Source organism: Oncorhynchus clarkii, chromosome 19 (assembly GCF_045791955.1).
Source record: "Oncorhynchus clarkii lewisi isolate Uvic-CL-2024 chromosome 19, UVic_Ocla_1.0, whole genome shotgun sequence".
Taxonomy (NCBI): Eukaryota; Metazoa; Chordata; class Actinopteri; order Salmoniformes; family Salmonidae; genus Oncorhynchus; species Oncorhynchus clarkii.
Window position 1 is genome coordinate 47,809,605 of NC_092165.1, and position 24,987 is coordinate 47,834,591.

Here is a 24,987-nt window from a genome sequence, read left to right on the forward strand (position 1 = left end):
GGCTATTTGAAGAATCTCAGATATAAAATACATTTTGATTTGTTTAACACTTTTTTGGTTACTACATGATTCCATATGTGTTATTTCATCATTTTGATGTCTTCATTATTATTCTACAAGGTATAACATAGCAAAAATAAAGAAAACCCCTGAATGAGTAGGTGTGTCCAAACTGTTGACTGGTTCTGTATATCTACTAATACATATTTGGTAATGGATGAGGGGTTCTGCGATATCGTACTTAGCGAGGACTGGAGTGGAGATGAACTCAGAAGATGATGACAGTCATGAGGAGACAGATAAAGGAGGAAAGTGTACAGTAGATAGTCTAGAAAAAGGCTAGTTAAAGGAGAGTCTAGTTGAGGGGAAGTCTGAAGGGGGAGACGCCCCTCACCCCTGACCCCTGTCCCAGTGCTCTCAAAGGCGAGTCTGGGCCTCAGGGATGTAGATCTCGATGCTGTCTGCTCTCTCTGACACCGAGTTCTGGCGGAAGGAAGCTGCACGCTTCGCCGCCATCAGCCTCCTGCGTGCCTCCTGGCGGTGGCGGTCTGGAAGATCCAGGGATTTCTCCCGCGTCACGCCTCTCTTCCCGATCATGGACTTCTTTGGTATGGCAGGTGGTAACTGGACACATGAAGAAAGAGAGACAAACTAGACCAAAATCTGAACTGTATCAAAAACGATTATGTAATTCAACATGTATAAGCAGTAGTTGACATATCATCCATTTGAGTGATTAGAAATAAATCAGCATTGTTAAGCACCATGTCAATGACACCCAGTGGTATATATCAGCATAGTTAAGCACCATGTCAATGACACCCAGTGGTATAAATCAGCATAGTTAAGCACCATGTCAATGACACCCAGTGGTATAAATCAGCATAGTTAAGCACCATGTCAATGACACCCAGTGGTATAAATCAGCATAGTTAAGCACCATGTCAATGACACCCAGTGGTATAAATCAGCATAGTTAAGCACCATGTCAATGACACCCAGTGGTATAAATCAGCATAGTTAAGCACCATGTCAATGACACCCAGTGGTATAAATCAGCATAGTTAAGCACCATGTCAAATACACCCTGTGGTGCTTAACTAAGCGTTTGACCTCACATAACGAAGAGCACCACTCCACACTACTACAATGTGGCTCTGAGTAATCTCACATCTCTCTCTAATAAGGCTCTGACTGTGTGATATGTAGCTGTATCTGTTTCCATAGAAATACAATGACTCTAATTCTGTGTCTGTGTCTCACCAGGCATTGAGAATACCCACTATAGACAACAGAATAAGAATAGACTGTATTCTCTATACCTCAGTGCTACCCACCTTCTTCTCAGGGCTCTTCTCTACGGGCCTCCAGTCGTTGCTCTTCATCTGCTGCAGCTTGTCAAACTTGGTGGTGACGTCATCGATGGACAGCTGCAGGAGGTCCCAGAATCCAGCCAGGTCCTGAGAGGTGGGGCGGGGCATGGCACTGGGGTCCTGCAAGGGGTTATAGATAACCACATCAGTGCCTGAATTACAGATACTTTAGGCCTGAGACCGAGATCATATTCCATGTTCACTTTAAAAACAGTGTAGTTTTAGACTGTAAGTTATTTATTGCACTTCTGATAACTTCCACTAGATGTCCTTATCAGAACTCCAACAGCAGAAAACTGCAAGGATTTATGGTATATTTAAAATAATAATAAAACAGTTTCAGCAAAGTCATGGTAGCAGGAAGGTCAAACTTCAAAAAGACAATCATTTCAGTTTTTCTCCAATTGTCATCTCATGGTTAGACTATTGGACTTAGAGGACACTTCATTATAACGAGCCACAACAAAATGTGATCCATGGCAATCTCTCCTAACCCCCATGAGGATGGGAAATCATGAAGAGGGCTCACATTTCATTCACTGACAGTCAGTCTTATTCATCACATCACATCGACCAGAGTCCCAATCAGCTGGAGCTCTAGTGTCTCAGACACATTATTGACACCACAGAAGATACTAGTGAGACTATAGCCTAAATCTCCAACTCTGTTATGAAGTTAAGAGTTGAGAAATAAGATCCATAGCATCCCATTGGACGCCGGCTTACCATCTCCGCCCATTAATTCAGTGACTTGATGTGCTCCATATACTGGATAGCTGGAGGGCACAACAATATCAAAGCCAACTGTCTGGGGGAGTTTCAGACTGCTGCATTCTGAATGTAGATCTAAATATATAGGCTCTGAAGTAAAGGTTTAGGTCACTCTTTGAATTACAATGAAGTTAATAAAGTGGAAGGTCTCAGAAAGGAAAAATAGTAAGCAGTACTTAATAAGTGTTCAGAACTACGTGCCGTACATGGTAAAGGGTAATTGCACGTTATTAACACAATAGCTTAGGCTACTGTCACTATAAAGTGGTGCCAAGAGCTACAGTACACATGTACATACATACAGTACCAGGCAAAGCTTTAGTAGTTCTGTAATTCATAAAGTATGCGGGTGCCGTATTGATAGATTGCACCTCCGTCACTCGGTTGCGTCATGACATTGTTCTGAACGTTCTTAATAAGCCATCCTCTATCGGCGGCGCCATAGTGGTGCCCTAAAGTGGTGATTAGCCCAGTCATTCTGGAAAGAGGCTAACTACTGTTTCGTCTAAATTACACTATAGTGCCTGGAAATATGATGATATTGCTAAAGTAGTCAAATACTTAGTAGAACAACTTTGCCAGCATTATCATGTCATCAAATTTACTTTAGACAGATGACAATGTCATTAGCTAGCAAAGTTCGTAAAAAATAGCTAGCAATGGTAACATTAGCCAGCTAAAATCCAGTGGCCTCCCCTCAAGCTTAGCTTGCTAGCTAATGTTATACTGCATCTAAAGTCAATCTGGTAACATCAACATTATGACAAAAGGCTTCCTACTAATTATTTGCCTCTTTTTGAATGTAGTTTTATTTCCAAGCCACTGTAATGCACTTTTTATGAGTCTACAACTGTCTTTGGAAGTTTGTTCAAGTTAGGTTGTCCAGGAGAGAAAAAGCTTTACAAATAAAGCACAATTAGACATCTCCTTAAGCCTCAAATTTGCCGGATGCCACTTTTTGAAATAGACTCAAATCCATGTTCTGAAAGTCTATGCAGTATTATTTGGAAAATGTCTATCTGGGAAGTAGAGGCAGAAAAACTATCTGTAAAAGACTAGTTCAAACTAAATAATCCCCTGTGCACTTTTCAGCCTTTTCTGAATTGCTGCTATTTCTGCTGCATATGGCAAAAAATAGCAGTACAATTTGTCCAGACCGGCTTAATCTCAAATCTTGAATATTTGGCTGAGATCAATACAGAGGAGTAAGAATAGAGGTAAACCAATATGAAGAGAGAGTGCTCTGCGTAGATAGTTCTTAATTTAAAGGAGGGTCGTCTCAGTATTCTAGTCTAGAGCTGGGAGTGCGACATTGGTGAAACAAAAAATTCACAGTCTCTTATTGTTCACCTCAAGATGCTGTCATCTCAGAAGTACTAGATTTCTTGTTTTGTATTTTTCCATACTCAATGGCAAATTCAATAGTTTCTGACCTGTTGGGCTTGGGACTCTCATTTGTTTTTCACTAGGACAATGATCCAAAACACAACTCTAGGCTGTGTAAGGGCTATTTTACCAAGAAGGAGGGTGATGGAGTGCTGCATCAGATGACCTGGCCTCCACAATCCCTCGACCTCGACCAAATTGAGATGGTTTGGGAAGAGTTGGACCGCAAAGTGAAGGAAAAGCAGCCAACAAGTGCTCAGCATATGTGGGAACTAATTCAAAGACTGTTGCAAAAGTATTCCAGGTGAAGCTGGTTGAGAGAATGCCAAGAGTGTGCAAAGCCATCATCAAGGCAAAGGGTGGCTATTTGAAGGATCTCAAATAATATAACAAATAAAACAAATATAATAACATTTTGATGTAACACTTTTTTGGTTACTACATGATTCCACATGTGTTATTTCATAGTTTTGATGCCTTTTCCTATTATTCTACAATGTAGAAAATAGTAAAAAATTAAGAAAACCCTTGAATGAGTAGGTGTTCTAAAACTTTTGACCGGTAGTGTATTTTTTTTAACACACACTCACAAACTGTATGTACACACAATGTTTCAATGACTTTACTCACCAGGTTCTGCTGACAAAGCCAGTATAACTGCTGGAATTTCTGAGACATAAGGAGCTGAGCACTGCCCACCGCACTCCTGATTTTACCTAGGACTGAAAGACAGAAAATCAACTCATCGTCTGTTACCTAAAGGTCTTACGAGTCTCTATGGAAGAAAATGTTTCCTAATTGACTGTACATTCTGACTCCTATCCCACTCACTGTCCTCAGAGAGGTCGTTCTCCTCTGCCTCTGCCTCCATCTCTTTACACCATCCCTCCATCCTCTTGGTCTCTGCGTGGAGCAGCTGCATGAACCAGCTTCCATCCCTCCGCAAGGCGGGGGACACGCGGCCCGACTCTCCAGACGATGCTGCGGGCTCCCTTGGAGAGGGGGGCTCTAGCTGCCAGGTGGTCTCGCTGGAGGTCTGCTGGGGGCTGGGGGGCTCCGTGGGTGTCCGGTAGTCCTCCCGGTAGCTGAAGAGGCCCTGGGTGCGGACGGTGCGAACTCCATACTGGGTGGGCGTGCTGGGCTCAGAGTGCCCCCCTAGGAAGCCCCCTCCAAACTGTAGGCCCTTGTCCTCCATGGTGGGAAACCCCTCCATCTCCATGTCAGCCTGAACGGAGGCTGTTACACTGTTGGAGCGCTTCAACCTGCCCTGCCCTCTGAGACACAGATTAGGGAAAGCAAACATTCAATCAAGGGGTATTGTAAACTAACACACACAGAGAGAAAGAGGAAAGGCTGGTGGTGACTTTGATAAAGACACACTGGGCCAGGCCTGTAGTAAAGCCATTGTTACAGAAAAGGAATGTATGAAAAACAACATTTTACCTTTTGTCATCTTCTACTTGGATCCCCACAGAATGGTATTCCCTCGATCCTTTGGTTTCTGACTCCGAGTCGGTGGCTGCTTCCACCTAATGCAACACAATATAACAGCAACAGTGTTCTCATTATGACCACTCCCAGACGTCCGTGGGGTTATTGGTCCCGTGCTGTGCCTCCTCAACTGTAAGCGGCCTGTCAGAACATAACTACAGTGTGATTTACAGAGGCAGAGAACTCAACCAAACACAACTAGTTCTTCAACACCCTCAGCACTCAACACAGTGATTTATACCAACAACAAGCAGCCGTTTTGGAGATACACAGGGACGGCATTAACAAACAAAAATACATTACAAAACCTAATTAGGGTGTGGAGAGATGTGATCATGTGTAGTATGCCTGGGGTGGTGTGTAACAGACTGACAGACAGGTGTTTATTAGTGTTCATTGAAGCATGGTACTGGGTGGATGGTGCTGGCCAGGGATGGTAGAGACTGATCCCTCTTGGTCCTGAGAGTTGTTGCTCCTGATTGAATGGCCCTATCAGCACTGATCCTCTACTTGCTTTATGGACTGTCTGTCTGTCTGTCTGTCTGTCTGTCTGTCTGTCTCGTGCTCTCTCTGCCATTCTCTCTCTTTCTCTCTTTGCCTCTCTCTCTCTTTTTGTCTGTCGCTCTCTCTCCCTCTTTCTCTGTCTCTCTCTCTTTATCTATCTCACACATGGTCCATGGGCACCCTGTCTATCTCTTTCTTTCTAATCTGATCTTTCTCCATGAACTTGTTTCACACACAAAAACATATATCCTGTGACTGTTCGAGTCAGAAAAAAAACATTGTCGCTTCATTACATGTACTGTCAACAAAACTTTTACCATGCCTGACTGCCCTCGACCAGCACAACAACATCCTGTGGCGGACTGCAATAGCATCGAATAGTCCCCGCGATATGCAACTGTTCAGGGAAGTCAGGAACCAATACGGCCAGCTTCTTCAGGCAGAAATTTGCAACTCCAAAAAGTTCTGGGACACTGTGAAGTCCATGGAGAACAAGAGCACCTCCTCCCAGCTGCCCACTGCACTGAGGCTAGGTAACACGGTCACCACCGATAAATCCATGATTATCGAAAACTTCGACAAGCATTTCTCAACGTCATCTACAGAATAGCTTCCAATACTCTACTCAGCAAACTGAATGCAGTTTATCACAGTGCCATCCGTTTTGTTACTAAAGCACCTTATACCACCCACCACTGCGACCTGTATGCTCTAGTCGGCTGGCCCTCGCTACATGTTCATCGCCAGACCCACTGGCTCCAGGTCATCTACAAGTCCATGCTAGGTAAAGCTCCGCCTTATCTCAGTTCACTGGTCACGATGGCAACACCCACCCGTAGCACGCGCTCCAGCAGGTGTATCTCACTGATCATCCCTAAAGCCAACACCTCATTTGGCCGCCTTTCGTTCCAGTTCTCTGCTGCCTGTGACTGGAACGAATTGCAAAAATCGCTGAAGTTGGAGACTTTTATCTCCCTCACCAACTTCAAACATCTGCTATCTGAGCAGCTAACTGATCGCTGCAGCTGTACATAGTCCATCGGTAAATAGCCCACCCAATTTTACCTACCTCATCCCCATACTGTTTATATTTATTTACTTTTCTGCTCTTTTGCACACCAATATCTCTACCTGTACATGACCATCTGATCATTTATCACTCCAGTGTTAATCTGCAAAATTGTAATTATCCGCCTACCTCCTCATGCCTTTTGCACACAATGTATATAGACTCTCTTTTTTTTCTACTGTGTTATTGACTTGTTAATTGTTTACTCCGTGTGTAACTCTGTGTTGTCTGTTCACACTGCTATGCTTTATCTTGGCCAGGTCACAGTTGCAAATGAGAACTTGTTCTCAACTAGCCTACCTGGTTAAATAAAGGTGAAATAAAATTTAAAAAATTAAAAAAGTTGCATATAGCCTACAGTCTGCAGGGACTAGTAATATCTGGGAGGTAGAAGTGTGTGGTGTGTGTGGTAGCTTGATTTAGTCCTTGTGACGCCCACTGACATGTTGTCTCTCTGTTGAGTAATACAAGTGTGAGACCAGCAGACCTCTAATTTTAAACTTGATTATTAACAGGGTAATTTGAACATCTATTCACCCACATTTGACCCACATTCACCACCCATCCACCACCCATCCTCCTCCGCTCTGAGAGACTACACAGTGGAATCCAGCTGAAGCAGGCAGAGTCCTGTCTGCCTGTCTGTCTGTCTGAGAGCCTTAAAAGCTCACATGAATACCTCTTTAGCTTTAAGTGGTTTGCAATGAACAGAGAATCTAGAAAAATGTCAAGCCTGCTACATTGCAGAGTAGCCTGGTACAAGCAGTGACATTTTTGGAGGGACACTTTGCTATTCAGGCAGCGAGCACTCTGAATCCTCCTTTTCTTTCCCAGAAAGGTAATCAGTGGTGAGTCGCTACTGGTCCAGGTGACCTCCATTACTTTCTGCTAAAGACACAAAGCGAAGTCCACCTCAGAGAGAGAATGGGCTGCTGCTGTATGATGGATGAGGAGGGGAGAGATTTAGGGGATCCTGGGAAATGTTCAAAGTGTGCTGGTAGAGACAGAAAAAATAAGCAACACCTGGTTTGATGAATACACACACCACGCTACGCACACACACACACGCGCACACAGCACAGGTGTGGAAACCTTGGAAACTGTAGGCATCAGCATAATGGAGATTAAGGCAGGTAGTAAGTTACAGTAGGTAGGTAGTGAGAGTAAGATCCTGCTACATTATCCATTCTTACACTGTCCTAATATGGACGCCGTACACTATAAATGCCCCCAGAACGTAAGGCGTCAAAACTCAAACACTGCGCCCAAACGGTCAAAGGCTAAGGATTAAGATTGTGGTCCTTTCTGAGGTGAGAGGTGAAAGGGCCAATCAATAGGGTTGTAGGCTTCAGTACCAGAGGTGAATTTTACTGAACTGTGCCCAGGAGGTCTGTGACGATGCAGGTGAATTCAAACTGATCTTACCACACTGGCCGAATACTAGCTGCACAGTTTAAAGGGAAACTTTGTTGGAGGTTTTGCTGCCTTTTGGTGTTGCATGTCTGGTATGTTTCAATAAATGTAGACATTCACACTGCCAGCCATTACTAATCGAAAGTGCTTCTGTATTTTACACACATCATTGGATCCAATTTGAAAACCAATGTAATTCAGGCCTTCCTGCCTCTCCTTCTCCATTACCCCCTGTCTCTCTCTTCCTTCTCTCTCTTTCTCTCTGTCACCCCACCACACCCTATCTTCCTTCTCTCTCTTCCTCTCTGTAACCAACCATACCCTCTTCCTTCTCTCTCTTTCTCTCTGTCACCCCACCATACCCTCTCTTCCTTCTCTCTCTTTCTCTCTGTAACCAACCATACCCTCTTCCTTCTCTCTCTTTCTCTCTGTCACCCCACCATACCCTCTCTTCCTTCTCTCTCTTTCTCTCTGCAACTCCCCCAGACCCTCTTTTCCTTCTCTCTCCTTCTGCCTATTCTCCCCAGCAATTATATATATTATTCTGTATCTGCATCTGATTAGGAGTGTGGTGAATCAGGGGTCCGTTAGTGAGCAGATTTGGGGAGACGGCGGGTAGTGTGTTTGGGTGGCATGGCATGCAACACAGCAAGGCACCACGCTGAGCGGCACGGCATTCAGCTCAGCTATTTAAAATCTTCATTCATCACCCAGGATGGGCTGCCTGATCATCTCTCTGAGGGACTGAGACTCACCTGTCTCCACAAACAAACCCTGCCTGGGGGGAGAGAGAGGGAGGAGATAGATAGAGAGAAACAGAGAGAGAAAGAGAGAAGGGGAGAGAGAGCGAGAGAGAAGAGAGAGAGAGAGAGAGGGGGAGGGAAAGAAAGAATGGGCAAAGAGACAAGTGGAGATAGATAGTTGAGAGATGAGAGAGAGGAGAATGAGAAAAGAAGAGAGGGAATAGAGAGAGATGAGAGACAGGAGGATAGAAGAGGGTGACCATTGAGAGTAATTTGATTTGATTTATTAGGACGACGCTATTAGACGATACCATTGGCAACAGCTAGTCTTACTAGAGTCTGACACTTACTGAAAAAGACGTTACAGACAAAATGCTTAACAATTTACACACATTGAAAATGTTAACATGTAGTGTGCATGTGTGTCCATCTATCAGTTACATGTACATGTCAGTACATATAGTACACACAACAAGCAGGTCAGATAGGGGAGAGGCATTGTGCCGTGAGGTGTTGCTTTATTTGTTTTTTGAAACCAGGTTTGTTGTTCACTTGCTCTATAAGAGAGGGAAGGGAGTTCCATGCACTCATGGCTCTGTATAATACGGTATGTTTCCTTGAATTTGTTCTGTCCCTAGGGAGTGTGAAAAGACCCCTGGTGGCATGTCTGGTGGGGTAAGTGTGTGTTGCAGTGCTGTGTAAGTTGAATATGCAAACCATTTGGAATTTTCAACACATTAATGTTTCTCCTAGAAAGAAGTGATGCAGTCAGTAACTCCTCAACTCTTAGCCAAGAGAGACTGACATGCATGGTATTTATATCAGCCCTATGATTACAATGAAGAGCAAGAAGTGCCACTCTGGCCTCCCGGGTGGCGCAGTGGTTAGGGGCGCTGTACTGCAGCGCCAGCTGTGCCATCAGAGTCCCTGGGTTCGCGCCCAGGCTCTGTCATAACCGGCCGTGACCGGGAGGTCCGTGGGGCGACGCACAATTGGCCTAGCGTTGCCCGGGTTAGGGAGGGCAAGGTCGGTAGGGGTGTCCTTGTCTCATTGTGCACCAGCGACTCCTGTGGCGGGCTGGGCGCAGTGTGCGCTAGCACGGTGTTTCCTCCGGCGCATTGGGCTGGCTTCCGGGTTGGATGCGTGCTGTGTTAAGAAGCAGTGCGGCTTGGTTGGGTTGTGTATCGGAGGACGCATGACTTTCAACCTTCGTCTCTCCCGAGCCCGTACGGGAGTTGTAGCGATGAGACAAGTTAGTAGCTACTACAACAATTGGATACCACGAAATTGGGGAGAAAAAGGGGTAAAAAATAAAAATAAAAAAAAAGTGCCACTCTGTTCAAGGCCAGCTGCAGCTAACTAGGTCTTTCCTTGCAGCACTCGACCACACGACTGGACAATAATCAAGATAAGATAAAACTAGAGCCTGCAGGACCTGCAGGCTTTGTGGAGTGTGGTGTCAAAACATCTTTATTATGGACAGACTTCTCCCGATATTTACAACCATTGAATCAATATGTTTCGACCATAACAGTTTACAATCTAAGGTAACACCAAGTAATTTAGTCTCCTCAATGTGTTCAACAGCCACACCATTCCTTGCCAGATTCAGCTAGAGGTCTAGAACTTAGGGAATGATTTGTACCAAATACAATGCTCTTAGTTTTAGAGATGTTCAGGACCAGTTTAATACTGACCACCCATTTGAAAACTCTTTGCTTAGGGTTTCAGTGACTTCATTAGCTGTGGTTGCTGATGCGTATATGGATGAATCATCAGCATACATGGACACTCATGCTTTGTTTAATGCCAGTGGCAGGTCATTGGTAAAAATAGAAAAGAGTAGAGGGCCTAGAGAGCTGCCCTGGGGTACACCACGCTTTAAATGTTTGACATTGGAGAAGCTTCCATTAATTAGATACATGTAGATAGCTCTGAATCCATGATAATCCCAGCCTTTGAACAGGGAAATAGTGAGATAGGGAAGGAACGAGCTCACTGCACCATACACAAGCAGAACAACTTTAATATTCTCCTTTGATAAAAGGCTGTATGCAGTCTGAATTGGTGACTGCTGGCCTGTCTGTCTGTCTGTCTGTCTGTCTGTCTGTTTGATTGATTTATTCAGGGGAACTGTCAGGCCAGACGTCTGCAGACTGCAGTGTGTGATGAAGCCCCTTACTCCCAGGGTCACAGATGGAAGAGATAATGAAAGAGAAAAGAGAGAGGGTAAGAGAGTGAAGAGAGAGAAAAGAGAGAGGAGAGAGAGGGAGAGGGGAGAGGGGAGAGGGAGGGAGGGAGGAAGGGAGAGAGACCCATTCAGTAAAGCCCGATTCATGAGTTGAATTCTAATTAATGGATTGCAGTAGGATGACTCATTGGTTCTATTTTTAGACCTAGAGGAGAGACTGGTGTGCCAGAGTGGGATAGATGAGCGTGCGACTTTATGAATGGGTGGGTGTGTGTGTGTGCACAATTTTTTGTATACCCGTGTGTATGTGTGTGTGTGTGTGTGTGTGTGTGTGTGTGTGTGTGTGTGTGTGTGTGTTTGTGTGTGTGTGTGTGTGCTTGCGTGCGTGCGTGCGTGCGTGCGTGCGTGCCACTCACCTGTATCCCTATGGAAGAGCGTGGTGTTTTGAGGTACTCCTCAGCCTTGGACACCAGGATGGCTTTATCACAGGTCAACACTGAGCTATGACTGTCTGTGGACGGGTGTCTCTTCCCAGACATCACCCCTGCAGCCTCCATGGCTATAGTCACCGCCTTGGCACTGTCCAGACTGTCTGTGGAGTTATACAGGGACCTGCCCAGGCTCAGGCCCAGCCCGTCCCCCCACCCTCGAGGAGGTCTACCCTCATGGTACGCATCCTGGGTGGATTCTGTGCTGCTCTGAGCCGTGACTGAGATGAGGGGCTTAGAGCCTACGGTGGAGCGGGGCGGGACCGGCGGAGGGGTCATATTCTTGTAGTTGTTTGTGTACGTGATCTCTGAAAGATAGAGGAATAGAGAAGGTCAAAGTTAAAAGGAAGTAATATGATGTGGAAGTAGATGAGGTACTGTAGGGCTATGCTGTTGACAATCAGAGAGCGGAGAGACCACAGAGGTATTCACTGTGGAGTGTTGACAGCCATTCTCCTTACATGTATTTGATGAGCAGGGGATTATAAAAATTAAAAATATCTTTCAAGTGCAAATGAGAATGTGACTATATAAATAACTGGGTTTGATGTGTCCTCTCCTTTAAAAAATAACTTTGACGGAGCAGCCTAATACTGTAACAGGCTATCAACTCAAACATTTTGAACCATTTGAAGAACATCTAATGATCAAAGCCCACAGTGGTCTTGGCTCATCAGAACTCTTATAAAGAGAGGTTTTGTACTATCCAGAATCCTTAGGACGTCACTACCCCCTTGAAGTTGTCATTTTAAATGGTTACGGCAAGGGTTAAGATTAGGGTTAGGTAAGACTTCTGGCTAGGGTAGGGGTTAAGATTAGGGTTAGGTAAGACTTCTGGCTAGGGTAGGGGTTAAGATTAGGGTTAGGTAAGACTTCTGGCTAGGGTAGGGGTTAAGATTAGGGTTAGGTAAGACTTCTGGCTAGGGTAGGGGTTAAGATTAGGGTTAGGTAAGACTTCTGGCTAGGGTAGGGGTTAAGATTAGGGTTAGGTAAGACTTCTGGCTAGGGTAGGGGTTAAGATTAGGGTTAGGTAAGACTTCTGGCTAGGGTAGGGGTTAAGATTAGGGTTAGGTAAGACTTCTGGCTAGGGTAGGGGTTAAGATTAGGGTTAGGTAAGACTTCTGGCTAGGGTAGGGGTTAAGATTAGGGTTAGGTAAGACTTCTGGCTAGGGTAGGGGTTAAGATTAGGGTTAGGTAAGACTTCTGGCTAGGGTAGGGGTTAAGATTAGTAAGACTTCTGGCTAGGGTAGGGGTTAAGATTAGGGTTAGGTAAGACTTCTGGCTAGGGTAGGGGTTAAGGTTATGGTTAGTGTTTATGGTAGGGACGTCCCAAGGAGACCAGATACCACTGACCATAGAGAAAGGGAAGGAGGAATACAGTACACTGAATTATACAGCAGGCCAGCATTTCTAAGAAACTAGTATATTGTAGGGACTAATGGAGTTTTCAACGGTTTGCAATTATTTGTTACACAAAATGTATGCTCACTGAAAAATTCAAGCATGTCTTCTGGGCATCAAATTAAATAATTTATGAATGTATGTACTGACAGGGGCTAATTGATTTGTGTTCAGTCCCTTCAGTGAATTCTTCATCCTCTATTCCATTCTCCAGAAAATATTTCTACTGGGTTTCTCATTTGAAGAAAACTTATCCTCTTCGGACTACTTTAAAATGGACTAACAATGGCATTGGAGTATGAATTGGTTTTGAATATGCATTCAATGCAGAATTTGTCCCTCCAACACCATGACCCTTAAGCACTCCCCAGCAGCACCCAGGCTGGTTCTATAAATACCCTCTGCTGACATCCGCTGTGTAGAGCTCAGCATACTGCTCTAAGGCCTAATGACTCACTTTGTTCCCCATTCAGAAATTATCTTCTCAAAGAGGTCACCAAGATGAGTCAGTAGAGAGAGAAAGAATAACAAAGAAGAGACAGAAAGATACAGACATTGAGAGAGCGAAAAGGCGAGATAAAGTGTATATACAGTACATATACAGAGAGAGAAAGAGAGGGTGAGGGAGAAAAAAGAGAAAGAAAGAGAGAGTGAGAGAGGGAGAAAAAGATAAATAAATAAATAAAGAGAGAGAGAGGGTAAGAGAGAAGGAAATAAAGTGAGAAGATTCAGCAGATGGACCCCCCCATCTTGGCAGTGTTACTCAGCATTTAGCCTGTCCCCTCACGTCTCAGCCAACAGAAACCATAGCAACCATACCAGGCAAGACAGGTGGTTTTACTTAACCTTTAAATCACACAATAACTATCCAGACAGAAAACCTGCTCCTTATCTCCATGACAACAACATGGACACCTTTTTGCTTGTTAGCAGTCATTCAAAAAATTGGACTTTCAAAAAGCAAAGTGTCTCCGGCCATATCATCAAGATGATAAAAAATACTAAACAGTGCTTCGTTTACCAGGCTTTTAAGGATATCCCACTGGGCACAGACGTCAGTTCAACGTCTAGTTTTGATTTACAGCACCAGTCAAAAGTTTAGACGCACCTACTCATTCAAGGGTTTTTCTTGATTTGAACTATTTTCTACATTGCACATCAAAACTATGAAATAACACATATGAAATCATGAAGTAACCCCAAAAAGTGTTAAACAAATCCAAATATATTTTATATTTGAGATTCTTCAAAGTAGCCACCCTTTGCCTTGATGACAGCTTTGCACACTCTTGGCATTTTCTCAGCCAGCTTCATGAGGTAGTCACCTGGAATGCATTTCAATTAACAGGTGTGCCTTGTTAAAAGTTAATTTGTGGAATTTCTATCCTTTGTAATGTGTTTGAGCCAATCAGTTGTGTTGTGACAAGGTAGGGGTGGTATACAGAAGGTAGCCCTATTTGGTAAAATACCAAGTCAATATTATGGCAAGAACAGCTCAAATAAGCAAAGAGAAACTTTAAGACATGAAGGTCAGTCAACACGGAACATTTCAAGAACTTTGAAAGTTTCTTCAAGTGCAGTCGCAAAAACCATCAAGCACCATGATGCAACTGGCTCTCATGAGGACCGACACAGGAAAGGAAAACTCAGAGTTACCTCTGCTGCAGAGGATAATTTCATTAGAGTTACCAGCCTCAGAAATTGCAGCCCAAATAAATGATTCAAAGAGTTCAAGTAACAGACACATCTCAACATTAACTGTTCAGAGGAGACTGCATGAATCAGGCCTTCATTGTTGAATTGCTGCAAAGAAACCACTAATAAAGGACACCAATAAGAAGAAAAGACTTGCTTGGGCCAACAAACACGAGCAATAGACATTAGACCAGTGGAAATGTGTGCTTTGGGTCCAAATGATGAGTCCAAATGTGAGATTTTTGGTTCCAACCACCGTGTCTTTGTGAGATGCAGAGTAGGTGAACAGAGGATCTCCGCATGTGTGGTTCCCACCATGAAGCATGGAGGAGGAGGTGTGACACTGTTGGTGATTTATTTAGAATTCAAGGCACACTTAACCAGCATGACTACCACAACATTCTGCAGCGATATGCCATCCCATCTGTTTTGCGCGTAGTGGGACAATCTTTTTTTCCCCAACAGTTTTTTTAAAATGGAACCTTTATTTAACTAGGCAAGTCAGTTAAGAACAAATTCTTATTTACAATGACGGCCTACCCCGGCCAAACCCTAAACCAGACGATGCTGGGCCAATTGGGACTCCCAATCTTGGCCAGTTATGATGCAGCCTGGAATCGAACCAGGGTCTGTAATGACTGAGATGCAGTGCCTTAGACTTTTTTTTTTTCAATTTAAAGTTTTATTGGTATTTCAATCCCCTAAAGATGCCTCGGTCAACGGAGTACTTCTTCACCTCATCAAACTCTGCGTGCTTTCAGTGTATTCCAGCTGACAGGTCCCGGTGTAAGGTGAGTTTGGTGTTTCCCACTGTAATGGTGTTGATTTTCGCCGCCTGTAGGACTCGTTCCTTGTCGGTGAATCTCAGGAAACGTATGGTGATTGGGCGCGGTGGTTGTCTGGCTGCTAGTGGGGGCCTCAGTGCTTGGTGAGCTCTCTTGAGTTCTATGGGCCTGTCGGTGGACAGGTGGAGCCACTCGGGAAGTTTGTCCTGCAGGATGCGGATCAGTGGCATGTTTCCCTCTACTTTTTCTCCCAGATTTAATAGAACACAAGTATTCCTTCGTCACCTGTTTTCCAGGTTTTCCAGGTTTTCTCTTCCAGATGCTCTATTTTCTTTTTAGCATATGCTATTGTTTCCATGGCGTTTGTCAGTGAGTTTTCCATGGATAGGATTCACCTCTCTGCCTCATCCAGGTGCCCGCCTTGATGGTTAACTTGTTATTGATGTCAGGGCAAAGCATTTTCCAGGGTTGTCACCTTGCCCCCTATCGCACTGAGCTGAGAGTTAGTGCCATCTAATTTGATGTTGAGTTCTGTACATTGAGATCTCAGTTCAGAAAGGATGTCTTCGGCAGAGTGCAAGGTTGGCATTTGTTGGGCCTGGGGGGCCCTCTTGCGCCTGGCTAATGGCGCTAGATTTTTCGGAAGCTAGCTGTTTCTTGGAGGCTTTTTCCGTGGCTAATGCTCAAATCCGGGTACAAATGTCACCTGTAATGTCACCTTTTGTAGCCGCCATGACCTTTTGACTAAAGCTAAAGGAGTTTTAACTTGAAGTGGAGGTAAGATTAGGAATTGGAAACTACTTGTGCGGAGCTCTTAGTTCATGCGGCCATCTCGTTCAAGGGTCACGTGATCCCCCCTTAGACTGTTTTAAAAGGGCAGAACCCCACCTGTTTGGAGCCCCATATTTTCAGCAAAAATGTGGGGCTTGTCTGTTTTGCATGTTATTTTGGCATTAATACATGTCACATATCAGTTTGTAAACAATGTAAATATATACAGTGCCTTGCGAAAGTATTCGGCCCCCTTGAACTTTGCGACCTTTTTCCACATTTCAGACTTCAAACATAAAGATATAAAACTGTATTTTTTGTGAAGAATCAACAACAAGTGGGACACAATCATGAAGTGGAACGACATTTATTGGATATTTCAAACTTTTTTAACAAATCAAAAACTGAAAAATTGGGCGTGCAAAATTATTCAGCCCCCTTAAGTTAATACTTTGTAGAGCCACCTTTTGCTGCGATTACAGCTGTAAGTCGCTTGGGGTATGTCTCTATCAGTTTTGCACATCGAGAGACTGAAATTTTTTCCCATTCCTCCTTGCAAAACAGCTTGAGCTCAGTGAGGTAGGATGGAGAGCATTTGTGAACAGCAGTTTTCAGTTCTTTCCACAGATTCTCGATTGGATTCAGGTCTGGACTTTGACTTGGCCATTCTAACACCTGGATATGTTTATTTTTGAACCATTGTAGATTTTGCTTTATGTTTTGGATCATTGTCTTGTTGGAAGACAAATCTCCGTCCCAGTCTCAGGTCTTTTGCAGACTCCATCAGGTTTTCTTCCAGAATGGTCCTGTATTTGGCTCCATCCATCTTCCCATCAATTTTAACCATCTTCCCTGTCCCTGCTGAAGAAAAGCAGGCCCAAACCATGATGCTGCCACCACCATGTTTGACAGTGGGGATGGTGTGTTCAGTGTGATGAGCTGTGTTGCTTTTACGCCAAACATAACGTGTTGCATTGTTGCCAAAAAGTTCAATTTTGGTTTCATCTGACCAGAGCACCTTCTTCCACATGTTTGGTGTGTCTCCCAGGTGGCTTGTGGCAAACTTTAAACAACACTTTTTATGGATATCTTTAAGAAATGGCTTTCTTCTTGCCACTCTTCCATAAAGGCCAGATTTGTGCAATATACGACTGATTGTTGTCCTATGGACAGAGTCTCCCACCTCAGCTGTAGATCTCTGCAGTTCATCCAGAGTGATCATGGGCCTCTTGGCTGCATCTCTGATCAGTCTTCTCCTTGTATGAGCTGAAAGTTTAGAGGGACGGCCAGGTCTTGGTAGATTTGCAGTGGTCTGATTCTCCTTCCATTTCAATATTATCGCTTGCACAGTGCTCCTTGGGATGTTTAAAGCTTGGGAAATCTTTTTGTATCCAAATCCGGCTTTAAACTTCTTCACAACAGTATCTCGGACCTGCCTGGTGTGTTCCTTGTTCTTCATGATGCTCTCTGCGCTTTTAACGGACCTCTGAGACTATCACAGTGCAAGTGCATTTATACGGAGACTTGATTACACACAGGTGGATTGTATTTATCATCATTAGTCATTTAGGTCAACATTGGATCATTCAGAGATCCTCACTGAACTTCTGGAGAGAGTTTGCTGCACTGAAAGTAAAGGGGCTGAATAATTTTGCACGCCCAATTTTTCAGTTTTTGATTTGTTAAAAAAGTTTGAAATATCCAATAAATGTCGTTCCACTTCATGATTGTGTCCCACTTGTTGTTGATTCTTCACAAAAAAAGACAGTTTTATATCTTTATGTTTGAAGCCTGAAATGTGGCAAAAGGTCGCAAAGTTCAAGGGGGCCGAATACTTTCGCAAGGCACTGTATATGTATATATATATATATATATATATATATATATATATATATATATATATATATATATATATATCGAGTTAATAAAGCCGCATACAAACATGGTCTCTTTTAGTTTTTCTTGAATAAGGCAGCTCCAACATGAAGGTGCTTCAGCCTAGTGGTGGGGTAGAGCTCGAAAATTCAAGCCCCCTGGGTGCTGCCATAGAGTTACATTAGAAGTGCCCATCCAAGAAGGCTCAAATTCATTGGCCACAGATAAAATGACTTCAAATCACGTTATATCTACAGTAGCTTTGATTGGACGAATCATGTCAACATCATACTTTCACATTTTTAGCTAGCAGTCATCATCATGAATCAAGTTGACAATCTGCTGGTAAAATCTTTTTAATCCTTGTCATATGAAGAGAAATAATGAAGAGAAATTATAGATAAAACATATCCTTGCTCAACGGTCATTGGACATAAACATTTCACAACAAATTGGAAATTGCAAATTCAAACCACCAGTGGTTGGAACGAACCAGTGGATAACTGCAAGCATTGCAAAGCAATCCTGAGCCTGCTATTCAGTGGAGTGGCTTTGTGGTCCAAGTCTAAGATTAAGTGTCTCTTTTCCTAGTTTAAAATGCTAAAACTTTCAGAATTGTCCATGCTGTCAATGAAGCATGATTTGTGCAGCACACAAAACAACTGTTAACTTGAAACTGCAAAATATGACTTTAATGAGTTCAAGACAACTGGGAACTTGGGAAAAATTAGTTACAGTGGGAAAATACATTTTGAACTTTCATCCAACTCAGAATCGTAAATCGGGAACTCGGGCCACTTTCTAGAGCTAAGACCTCAAGATCACTGACGCCATCATGATTCAATTTTAGATTTTTTTTTTAGTTAACAGTTGTCTTGAAAGCACCATAAATACAGAGAATGCCAGACTTTGATGACAGAATTTTCCCATGAAGGACCGTCGCACCACTTTCCTATTCAAGTGAGCACAGAACAACAAGGTGAGTCCGAAAATGTCTTGTATGCTGCTGCATAAATTACATAATATGCCAGGGAGATATATATATATATATATACTGTAGCTAAGAAGGTAATACTTAGTGTATATTGTGTAGTAAGCTGGTAGTAGCCCATGTGCCTCACCCTAATAATTTGGTCTATTTTCACCTCTTAATTTCACCCACTGTTCTGAATTGGTGGTGCACATGTAGCCTATAACCTGTTTTTGAGAAATGTAAACATTTAATATTGTAAGAGCTTTCATTGTCTGCTTATATGCCCCCTTTATTTATCCTACGGTTCTGACTTGGTGTACAGGGACAACACTGTAAGAACGGCCCATGTTCTGAATTCTGTCGCTGTACATTTCAAAAGTGATGAACAAATAGTTATAGACTATTAGTCTGTCCTAGCTCGATCATTAATATGTTATTCGAAATTACGGATTGCTTCATATCCGCTTGTCGTCCGTCCCCTTATGCCATGGCTTGTACATCTCAATTGTCAGTAGAAACCACATTTGTTTAAGCAAGTCAGCCATATCAGCTATGTTTTTTTAAAAGGCAGGAAATGAGGCTGAATTAACTGTTTCACTGCCAGACAAGGCTCAACTGATATTCAGGTGTAGCAGTGTTGGGTTGGGACCCTGCTGTTGGGACAGCTTTATGTAGGCCCGAACAGTTTGTGGGCACCATTTGTCACTGTTATTATGCAATTAATGTATTGTTTAGTGTTGTGTTGTGTATTGGCTTTGCTGGCATGCATCCCACATGTATTTATTTTTTGCCAACCAAGATTTACATGCTAAAATCTCCACTGATGATGAGTAACGATAACTTGGCTATGTACACGGGGTACCAGTACCGAGTCGATGTGCAAGGGTACAAGGTAATTATGTGCAGGGGTACGAGGTAATTATGTGCAGGGGTCCAAGGTAATTGTCACTCCTCTCTGTCACTCCAGACCCCATGGCTGGCAGCACAGCATCTGCCACGGAGGCCTTAACTCCAACATTTTAAACAAAATAACTTGACAAAGTGCTCTCCCTGCCAGATGTATCACCAAGGCCCAGGGAATCTACAAATAGAAACCTTGACCTATACAGAGGAGAAGGGTGTGTGTGTGTGTGTGTGCCTGTTGGTGAGTGTGCGGAGGGAGTGAGGGAGGGAAGTAAGGAAGGAAGGATGGAGGGAAGGAAGGAAGGTCCATCAGTCATGCGGGCCAATGTTCCGAAGCGTTCGTCATTGCTAGAGCTCTCACGATTTCTCTCACTCCCATAGACCGTTTTAGGAGGAAGAGGGGAGAGGAGAAGAGGGAAAAGAGGAGAGGGGTATTTTACATTCCCCTGCCGTTTTTCAATCTACCTGCAAGATAAGGGCTTGTGCCTGATGAATCAATAAGGTCCACAACGCGGCAGAGAGGCTCAAGGAGAAAATAAATAGCCAAGGGTGATCAGAGAGAGAGAGAGAGAGAGAGAGAGAGAGAGAGAGAGAGAGAGAGAGAGAGAGAGAGAGAGAGAGAGAGAGAGAGAGAGAGTGAGTGAGTGTTGCAGGGTTCTAACGGTAACTGACGCTTGTTTTCAGGGATTATTATGTGGTGGTGTTGTTGTTTTGTTTAATCTTGATAAGCTTGATAAACCAGTGTGAATGTGAGACTGCTTATTCACAGAATTTTTACTGTATGTCATGAATAAATGATAAACGATGCTGGTTTAAAACATATTCACCATCCACTATTGGCTTGGACAGGAGGTTTACCTGGGGTTTCGTGGGTCGTCCGGTCAGTGCTGCAGGTGGAGGGGAGGCGGAACTGGATCCCTGAAACAAGCCAGCCAATCACATTCAACATCCTGGTCACATCTGCCTAGTACACAGAACACTAATCACAGTACACTATACAGAAAAACAGCTACATACTGTACCCATAGATAGGAGGATAATGGGAGATAATAAAATATAATATATCAATTGAAGCACCTTGGATAGATTGTAAGGCAGCAGCAGTTTACTTTTTCCTTCAACAGCAACATACACTCACCGGACAGTTTATTAGGTACACCCATCTAGTAATGGGTCGGAACCCTCTTTTCCTTCAGAAGAGCCTGAATTATTCAGGGCATTCTACAAGGTGTTGGAAATGTTCCACATGGATTTTGGTCCATGCTGACACGATGGCATCATGCAGTTGCTGCAGATTGGACGTTGGTACATTCATGCTGCGAACAGCTTGTTCCATCTCATCCCAAAGATGCTCTATTGGGTTGAGGTCTGGGAACTGACCAGGCCACTCAACTGAACTAAATGTTCTTCCACTCCTCAATTGTCCAGTGTTGGTGACCGTGTTCTCACTGGAGCCCTCTTGTTTTTTTCTAGTAGGAGTGGAACCCAGGGTGGTCGTCTGCTACAATAGCCCATCCCTGACAAGGATCGACGAGTTGTGCTTTCCCAGATGCCGTTCTGCACACCACAAATCAAATTTTATTGGTCACACACACATATTTAGCCGATGTTATTGTGGGTGTAGCAAAATGCTTATGTTCCTAATTCCAACAGTGCAGTAACGTCTAACAATTCACAACAATACACACAAATCTAAAAGTAGAAGAATGGAATATATAAATATTAGGATGTGCAATATCAGAGTCTGGAGTATATATCTATATATATACAAATCTATATACATTTATATATATAAATATACACTACATGACCAAAAGTATGTGGACACCTGTTCATCAAACATCTCATTCCAAAGCCATGGGCATTAATATGGAGTTGCCCCCCCCCTTTGCTGCTATAACAGCCTCCACTCTTCTGTGAAGGCTTTTCACTAGACGGTGGAACATTGCGTGATGTATTATTGTCTCTGCCTTCTTGCCTTTGTGCTGTTGTCTGTGCCCAATAATGTTTGTACCATGTTTTGTGCAGCTACCATGTTGTGTTGCTACCATGTTGTTGTCATGTGGTGTTGCTACTATGCTGTGTTGTCATGTGTTGCTGCCATGCTATGTTGTTGTCTTAGATCTCTCTTTATTTATTTTTATTTAACCATTATTTAACTAGGCAAGTCAGGAACAAATTCTTATTTACAATGATGGCCTACTTGTAAAACCGTAGTGTTGAAGTCTCTCTTGTCGTGATGTGTGTTTTGTCCTATATTTTTTATTTTTAATCCCAGCCCCCGTCCCCGCAGGAGGTCTTTTGTCTTTTGGTAGGCCGTCATTGTAAGTAAGAATTTATTCTTAACTGACTTGCCTAGTTAAATAAAGGTTAAATGAAATAAAATTGCTGCAGGAACTTGCTTCCATTCAGCCACAAGAGCATTAGTGAGGTCGGGCACTGATTAGGTCTGGCTTACAGTCGGCATTCCAATTCATCCCATCGGTGTTTGATGGGGTTGAGGTCAGGGCTCTGTGCAGGCCAGTCAAGTTCTTTCACACCGATCTCAACAAACCATTTCTGTATGGACCTCGCTTTGTGCAGGGGGGCATTGTCATGCTGAAACAGGAAAGGGTCTTCCCCAAACTGTTGCCTCATAGTTGGAAGCACAGAATCTTCTAGAATGTCATTGTATGCTGTAGCGTTCCAGAGCATTCCAGAATCCAATGGCGGAGAGCTTTACACCACTCCAGCCGACGCTTGTTATTGCGCTTGTGTGAGGCTGCTCGGCCATGGAAACCCATTTCAAGAAGCTCCCGACGAACAGTTCTTATGCTGACGTTGTTTCCAGAGGCAATTTGGAACTTGGTAGGGAGTGTTAAAAAACTATCGGCCTATATCGAATCTTCCATTCCTCTCAAAAATTTCAGAAAAGGCTGTTGCGCAGTAACTCACTGCCTTCCTGAAGACAAACAATGTATACGAAATGCTTCATATCATCATAGCACTGACACTGCACTTGTGAAGGTGGTAAATGACCTTTTAATGGCATCAGACTGAGGCTTTGCATCTGTCCTCGTGCTCCTAGACCTTAGTGCCTCTTTTGATACCATCAATCACCACATTCTTTTGGAGAGATTGGAAACCCAAATTGGTCTACACGGACAAGTTCTGGCCTGGTTTAGATCTTATCTGTCGGAAAGATATCAGTTTGTCTCTGTGAATGGTTTGTCCGTTGACCAATCAACTGTAAATTTCGGTGTTCCTCAAGGTTCCGTTTTAGGACCACTATTGTTTTCACTATATATTTTACCTCTTGGGGATGTCATTCGAAAACATAATGTTAACTTTCACTGCTATGTGGATGACACACAGCTGTACATTTCAATGAAACATGGTGAAGCCCCAAAATTGCCCTCGCTAGAAGCCTGTGTTTCAGACATAAGGAAGTGGATGGCTGCAAACTTTCTACTTTTAAACTCGGACAAAACAGAGATGCTTGTTCTAGGTCCCAAGAAACAAAGAGATCTTCTGTTGAATCTGACAATTAATCTTAATGATTGTACAGTCGTCTCCAATAAAACTGTGAAGGACCTCGGCGTTACTCTGGACCTTGATCTCTCTTTTGACGAACATATCAAGACTGTTTCAAGGACAGCTTTTTTCCATCTACGCAACATTGCAAAAATCAGAAACTTTCTGTACAAAAATTGATGCAGAAAAATGTATCCATGCTTTTGTTACTTCTAGGTTAGACTACTGCAATGCTCTACTTTCCGGCTACCTGGATAAAGCACTAAATAAACTTCAGTTAGGGCTAAATACAGCTGCTAGAATCCGACTAGAACTAAAAAATTTGATCATATTATTCCAGTGCTAGCCTCCCTACACTGGCTTCCTGTCAAGGCAAGGGCTGATTTCAAGGTTTTACTGCTAACCTAAAGAGCATTACATGGGCTTGCTCCTACCTATCTCTCTGATTTGGTCCTGCCGTACATACCTACACGTACGCTACGGTCACAAGACGCAGGCCTCCTAATTGTCCCTAGAATTTCTAAGCAAACAGCTGGAGGCAGGGCTTTCTCCTATAGAGCTCCATTTTTATGGAATGGTCTGCCTACCCATGTGAGAGACGCAAACTCGGTCCCAACCTTTAAGTCTTTACAGAAGACTCATCTCTTCAGTGGGTCATATGATTGAGTGTAGTCTGGCCCAGGAGTGTGAAGGTGAACGGAAAGGCTCTGAAGCAACGAACCGCCCTTGCTGTCTCTGCCTGGCCAGTTCACCTCTTTCCACTGGGATTCTCTGCGTCTAACCCTATTACAAGGGCTGAGTCACTGGCTAACTGGTGCTCTTTCATGCCGTCCCTAGGAGGGGTGCATCACTTGAGTGGGTTGAGTCACTGACGTGATCTTCCTGTCTGGGTTGGCGCCCCCCCTTGGGTTGTGCCGTGGCGGAGATATTTGTGGGCTATACTCGGCCTTGTCTCAGGATGGTAAGTTGGTGGTTGAAGATATCCCTCTAGTGGTGTGGGGGCTGTGCTTTGGCAAAGTGGGTGGGGTTATATCCTTCCTGTTTGGCCCTGTCCAGGGGTACCATCGGATGGGGCCACAGTGTCTCCTGACCCCTCCTGCCTCCAGTATTTATGCTGCAGTAGTTTATGTGTCGGGGGGCTAGGGTCAGTTTGTTATATCTGGAGTACTTCGCCTGTCTTATCCGGTGTCTCTTTCTCTCTTTCTTTCTGTCTCTCGGAGGACCTGAGCCCTAGGACCATGCATCAGGACTACCTGGCATGATGACTCCTTGCTGTCCCCAGTCCACCTGGCCTTGCTGCTGCTCCAGTTTCAACTGTTCTGCCTGTGATTATAATTATTTGACCATGCTGGTCATTTATGAACATTTGAACATCTTGGCCATGTTCTGTTATAATCTCCACCGGCTCAGCCAGAAGAGGACTGGCCACCCGTCATAGCCTGGTTCCTCTCTAGGTTTCTTCCTAGGTTTTGGCCTTTCTGGGGAGTTTTTCCTAGCCACCGTGCTTCTACACCTGCATTGCTTGCTGTATGGGGTTTTAGGCTGGGTTTCTGTACAGCACTTTGAGATATCAGCTGATGTACGAAGGGATATATGAATACATTTGATTTGATTTGTTACAACCAAGACAATATTTAACTGC

At 43.7% G+C, this 24,987-nt stretch overlaps 1 protein-coding gene across 1 annotated transcript in view; it reads right to left on the minus strand.

The window, feature by feature from the left end:
* Nucleotides 1-417: 417 nt before the first annotated feature.
* LOC139374309 (disks large-associated protein 2-like) overlaps nucleotides 418-24,987 on the minus strand; it is an 84,818-nt gene continuing 60,248 nt past the window's right edge. Inside the window, exons 6-12 of the mRNA XM_071115342.1 lie at nucleotides 20,691-20,750; nucleotides 11,358-11,737; nucleotides 4,974-5,059; nucleotides 4,362-4,804; nucleotides 4,161-4,252; nucleotides 1,338-1,493; nucleotides 418-624 (exon numbers count right to left, since the gene is read on the minus strand). Coding sequence (XP_070971443.1) covers nucleotides 418-624; nucleotides 1,338-1,493; nucleotides 4,161-4,252; nucleotides 4,362-4,804; nucleotides 4,974-5,059; nucleotides 11,358-11,737; nucleotides 20,691-20,750 — 1,424 coding nt within the window. The remainder of the gene's footprint in view (nucleotides 625-1,337; nucleotides 1,494-4,160; nucleotides 4,253-4,361; nucleotides 4,805-4,973; nucleotides 5,060-11,357; nucleotides 11,738-20,690; nucleotides 20,751-24,987) is intronic.